Source organism: Tuber melanosporum (genome assembly GCF_000151645.1).
Source record: "Tuber melanosporum whole genome shotgun sequence assembly, scaffold_38, strain Mel28".
NCBI classification, from domain to species: Eukaryota; Fungi; Ascomycota; class Pezizomycetes; order Pezizales; family Tuberaceae; genus Tuber; species Tuber melanosporum.
This window is the reverse complement of record NW_003299063.1, coordinates 602,183-608,255: the sequence shown is the minus strand read 5'-3', so window position 1 is coordinate 608,255 and position 6,073 is coordinate 602,183. Positions and strand designations below refer to the sequence as shown.

The following is a 6,073-nucleotide window of genomic DNA, read 5'->3' as shown; positions in this document are numbered from 1 at the left end:
AGCACCTCATCCGCCGGCACGGCTCTCATGGACCGTCGCCGGAACTCCCCATGCTGATCTTCATATCCAGCGTTTATCATACCGGCGTAATTCACGCGACTAGCGACGGCATCGTAGACTGTTGCGTTGGGTTTTTTGATTGGCGGCTTCGCACTCTTCCCCTTCGTAGATTTCGGCTCCGCTGCGCTTGCGGGCGGGAGGATCATTTGCCCCCGTTTCCTTTCAGCCATTGCCCTTTTTTCTTTTTATTATCCCGGCTCGCTCGTCTATCGATCAGATGCAAGGAATTGTGGTCGTAGGACGCAGGAGGTTGAAATTCGCTTTTCAGTTCTGACAGGTACGAGTATTCCAGGCTGTGAATGATCCTTGCTGAGACGCTGGAATTGTACTTGTGCTAGTACAGTACCTGCACAAGTCGCTCGCTTAATTTATGTTGGCAAAGGTGAGGTTGTGATTGGCTAGGTTTGCTGCGCCGCAGGACGGGCACGTTGATGCCATGTCTTCATTCTTAATTTACACTTCTGCCGGTTACCCTACTTTTGTGAGCTGATCCGATACAGACCATATATACCGGTACGGTAACCGGGCAGGGTTTTTTTCACTATTTGTCACTCGGAATTTACACCAGATCCAAGTGGGGTTTTGTATCATACTGCTACACATGTGCATACCCTATCAGCACTGCTGATTAATCTGCACAGCGCAGTAAGGCACAGTAGATGTCTTAAGGCTGATGGCCGCGGAAGACTGCATCGTCCGTAGATACCCTTCCTGACATCACTCACTGGGTTTGAAAAGCCGAGGGGCGCCCTGCAGAAAATAATAATAGTTCCGCTCCTTTGGGGGGGGCATTTTCTACTGATTGGTAAGGTGGGTGATACGATGTGAGGAGGGAAGAAGAAAAAGAGAAGGATGGATGGTGATCGTCTTATGCCTCCCCCAATGTAAAATCAACGAATTCTGGACATCAACAAAACGGTATTGGTAGATGGGATAGGTACCGCGTTATTCTTGTTTCTGTTGTACGGGTGGAACAACATGATGGCTAGACCCGTCTATAGTAACAATATCTTCAAAGGACACACGCACACATCCTTCTCCCTCCTTCCCTCTCCACCCTCAACTACCCTGCTAGTGAATCCATAACCAGCCTTGTTTTGTACCACACCGCATTGAAATAGCTCACAACCAAGGCATATCATAACCTGCGACCTATTGATAGATCTCGTGGTGCAAAGGTCTCGACTGTATATACAAGACCGGGTCTCTACACACCCGCAGCACTGACATTGTACCATACCGGCCGGCAACAACAACGGCTCTAATCCTAGATATTCAACTCGTATTGCGCTACCGTAACTTACTCAATGGTTTGAAAAAACCTACACGAATATTTCGATATATAAACTCTCGATAAATGCTAAACCTTTTAAGAAAATGGAGGGGGGAAAGACCACCCCCTCTCCAAGTAGCCTAAGGCAGAGTAGAGTAAGACAAATAAAGTAAACTACTATCCACTTCCCCCTGATAAGCAAGATTTGTCAACCCAAGAGTACAGGTAAAGAGAGAATGGAAAAAGCCGAAAAAAACAAACAAACAAACACCGGTCTAGTACCAGGAAATATAATAAAATACTTTGCGAATCAGGCCATGAACCATTCAGCAACGGTAGGAGAGGGAAGAGGAAAAAGAAGAAGAGGGTTGAGAGAACTCAGAAGCAAATACCATCACCATCACCACCCAAACTATCCGGTCCAGATATCTCAATATAAAAAAGGTACAAGAAAGCGAAATGTATTGGGAGGGTAAGGAAAAAAAAAAAAAATCACCACTCTAAACCCAAATTAGCTGTTAAGGGGGAGGGTGATAGGGCGGTGATAGGAAAAAAGAGGAGCTTGTAGGAAGGAGTTTTGAGGCAAACCAAGGTGGAAAGGAAGTGGGTAAATATACAATAAGTTGTTTGGGTTAGACCTTGTTGAAGATTGTCCAAAGTTACTTTGCTGGCTGTTTTCCCTGAGATTTGGATAAGAGTTTGAACTCTATTGTTACCACATCCTTGAGCGATACTTTCCCACGGCATACGGGACAACGACCATGGGATTTATGGGTAGTGGTTGTACTGGCTTTAATCGCGCCGTGCAAACAGAGGTGGCAAAACATATGACCTATAATATACCATTTCGCCCGCTTAGCCATTTTCCAGTTAAAAGAGTGAGAGAGAAGCAGGAAGTTGCGCTTTGGTAGTGCGCTCTCGTACCGCAAGGAGTAGCAGCTAAATCCGTCGGCTCATCCTCCATACAGATGACGCAAGAGAACCCTGCTAATTTTTTGCGTTTCCCATCATCACCTCCGCCCTGAACCTTCAGCAGCTCCTCCCTGTTCCTCTTCATAGAGAACTCATCGTCCGCTTCAAGGCTCAAGTCCACCTTCTCGACCTTTGCGAAACGTATGGGGGACTCTGAAGTTTTGCGTCGTTTAGGTGCTGGGAATACCCGCTCGGTCTGAGTATTTGACGAGGGGCTAATAGGAACTGTGTCAGTCAAGTCGATCAGAGGGCCAGCTGGGCGTGAAGCTCTTCGGGCTCTGGGCATGTTTGAAGTTGATAATATGGAAGGGGTGAGATGTTGTTCGATAGGACTAGACAAGGAATGTGGGTAGAATAGGTCGGGGCTATTTGTTCTATGTATGTTGGGCCGAGTTTGCGATGTTGAGAGGTGGTGAGTTTGTGCTTGTGTTTGGGCGACGTACGAACTTGGTGCCGGGGACGGGAAGGGCCACATTGGTGTCGTCGGTGGCAAGCGAATAGACAAGGCTGTAGCAAAGAAACCAGGAAGACGAGCCGTCCGAAGGAATAGTGTTTTCTTAGTTTTAGGGATAGCTGTTGTCGAAGGAGGGCAATGTGTTTTCTATGAGGACTGCAGGGTGAAATAACCAGAAGAAGGAGGGATAATAATATGTTGGCGGTGGTTGAGCAAGTCGAGAGTTCTTGCGAGCTGCCGGTAAGCGATATCAAACCTTTCGTGGCGCAGGATCCGAAAGAATTGCCAAGCCTCAGCACAGCTGCATAACTAGCCACATTTTTTCGAGACTCCGGAAGTCGAGCAAAGCGATCGCAGCAGGAGGGTGTACTAGTAGTCTGACCGTCGGTTACCACAACTCGAAGACGGTTGTTGCACAGGGTACTAGTAAGGTACCGTAACTTATAGTGGATGATAGTCGAGTACCGGTATGGTCCCCAGCGGGGGCAGGACGAACATTGTACGATACAAGTATCATGCCGGTGGATGACGAACAGGGGTATTGGGTAAAAAAGAAAATTCGTCAAAGTAGGGTAACCAAAAGATACCTGTTGCTGATCCCCCTTCTTCACCCAACAGCATTCGTCGCGCTGCCTCGCGCACCATCGGATAGGTCTACTGTATCTCAACAAGAGCAACAGCCATAAGAAAGTTAGCAGTGTCTTCTTCTCTTCCTTTTCAGAAATTCTGACAATTATGTGCATTGTCTTTCTTTGGATTAAGCGGTACTGATATCCCCCGGGATTTGTTTTCCAGATATTCCATACTTCTCTCGGAGGTGCCTACATTAACAGGGAGGCGAAGTTCTCGATATAACGACCAATACAAAAGATTTCCATCGCAGGGGGGAGGTTTTTAGCGGTTGTTTTTTTTCTTTTTTCTTTCGAGCTAGCGCTTCTTGTGATGCGGAAGGTGTGTACTTTGGTTGGTGTCTTGAAAATTGATTTTTTGATTGGAAAATACAACTAGCCTTTGTTGCTGTACAGTACCGTCGTGTCCGGAAAGTAATGATACCCCTCCATGGCAACCACAACCACCACCATTGATGAAATCAACCATAGAAAAAATAAAAGTAGAAACTCAATTAAAAGAAAACTGAAAGTAGATACAATAGGCTTTTAAAAAATCCTACTACCACTTTGTATGACCTCCTTCTGCATCCAATACAGCCTGAATTCTCTCTGTCATCCTAACTATTCACTTATCCAATGTCTCCTGAGGAATTAAATCCCACTCTTTCTTTGCTGCCAGAAATAATTCAACAGCACTGTGGGGCCTTCTTTTCAACCTGGAGAATCGCTTTCTGAGGGCTCTTTTGAGAAGTGCCCAAGGCAATTTCTGATAACCAGAGTCTGAGTGAAATTTCTGATTTTCTGCACCACCATGCCATGAGGCATTATCTGAAGCTAGGTAGATGTTTTTAGAAGGTCTATCAAGACCTTCTATAAAAGGGATGAGGTAAGGCTGGTGGATCTCAGTTGCATATTAGTGGGAATTAAGGCCAAGTCTATCCTTTTTGCTAGTCTTTTCCTCCTCAGTCCTCTTCCTTATAAGAATTAACTCAGTTATGCTACCCTTCATTATTGCAGTATAGACCCCAATGCTAGTCCTTCCTGACTTAAAGCTAGGCTTTAAGTTTTTTTCCTCTAACTTTTCACCAGCTCTTATCCTGACCTTCCTTTTAGTGGGATTTGGATTATGGATAATTGTAGCTTTATTAACAAAGACCACTTAATTCCATGTCCTCCTCCAATTCCTCCTTCTCCTAGAAAACTCCTTTCTCTTCTCCTTCTGTCCTTTTCTCCAAGAAGGCTTTTTCCTTGGTATCAAAAGCTTAAAACTAGCATCTGATATGATTTTATCTATACTGGTCTTGTTAAGACTAATATTTGCTTCTTGGATGATTTTGTGTAATGCTAAATAAGGCTCGACATCGATAATAGCCTCTACTACTCTTCTTTTGGCATTGGTAATTTATATTGGGTGGCCAGGCTGGGAAGCATAGTAGGTATCTCCACCTCTTTCTTTAGCTCTAGTTACAATATTTTAAACAGTTGCCTTAGAGACCTCTACAACCTTTGAAATTTTATTATACCTTATATCTGTATGCTTATACAGGGTATAAATCTCTTGATTCCAATCTTTATTTTTTCTTCGGGCATATGGTGGAGCCATGGTGGTTGATGGAAAGTGGTGGTGGTTGTGTTGTCCTGTTGCTTTCCTGGGGTATCATTACTTTCCAGACACGACTGTACTTGAGTATTGAATCCTACCTATTGCCTGAACTCACATGGTGCGGGGTGGTTTCTCTAGATCTAGGCTGAATACTGGTACAAGTATTACCTATCCATGTACTAGCAGAATACAGAGTTTCCCTCTTGAATAAATAAAAGTTGCCAGCGATTTGTTTCAATTTTGTGGTAAATGAGTTTGAGGCTGTGCCATGCCATTTTAGAGAGAGCTGAGTCTTCTCCATAATATAGCATAGTGTCAGTGTAACGTGTTTACAAGGTGCTAATCACGTTATTGGTAACAGATACGATAGTTGGCAGGTAGCCTGCTCTTCTAGAGAGGAAGCAAGAGCTGAGAACTAAAGGAGGCTTCGAGGGTGTACTGAGGAACAAAGAAGTAACCGTTCAACCAAGTATATTGAAATACTGTCTGTCGAAGTCTGCCTTGTCTATTACAGGATCAGGCGGTCTTTAAATATACAAATCTGTACATGTCTAGCATGAACAAAACTAATCAAAGGTATCAATCGATACACTTTGGTAAAACTAATTAAGTATCAAGGTGATACTTAAAACAAAACATAAAACAAAACCAAGTATCAAAGCAATACTTAAAACAAAACATAAAACAAAATCAAGTATTAAACGATACTTGAAATAAACCAAGTATCAAAGTGATACTTAAACGAAACATAAAACAAAACCAATAACCGAGTATCCATACCAGTTACAGTCAGGAGCAGGAAGTGCTGGTAATGAGAGACCACTCCATCCTTCCTGTGTATTGAGAGTCCACCGTAAGGTGCCAGGTTAACTTGGTAACTGTGCAAGTATTATACCCACACATTGGGTACTACTGTGCCATAATTTATGTGATAAAAGGTCCAAACTTCTGGGGAAACCCTACCGGCAACTGTACCAGGGTTCCTGCAAATTATGTAACAGTATACAGTTCCAAAATCCTGCAGTACACCTATGGTGTGCCTTGCAGCTTGCAGAAGAAACCAACTTAATGGAAGATCTTTGTAAACAAAGCTTTCAAAT

The 6,073-nt window shown here is 43.8% G+C and overlaps 1 protein-coding gene; it reads right to left on the bottom strand.

The window, feature by feature from the left end:
- Positions 1–1,325: 1,325 nt before the first annotated feature.
- Positions 1,326–2,957, bottom strand: GSTUM_00007668001 (uncharacterized protein). XM_002839580.2 has 2 exons: positions 2,258–2,957; positions 1,326–2,165 (listed from the first exon to the last, which is right to left on the bottom strand). Exons 1-2 carry the CDS (start codon positions 2,778–2,780, stop codon positions 1,993–1,995), a joined length of 696 nt encoding a protein of 231 aa, XP_002839626.1. The 5' UTR covers positions 2,781–2,957; the 3' UTR covers positions 1,326–1,992.
- Positions 2,958–6,073: the final 3,116 nt, after the last annotated feature.

Bases quoted from the DNA above. Each gene is read 5' to 3' on its own strand.
- GSTUM_00007668001 (XM_002839580.2), bottom strand. From the start codon at position 2,780: ATGTGGCCCTTCCCGTCCCCGGCACCAAGTTCGTACGTCGCCCAAACA. The intron at 2,166-2,257 runs GTACGAGAGCGC...GGTATATTATAG, and splicing joins TTTAGCTGCTACTCCTTGCG to GTCATATGTTTTGCCACCTC.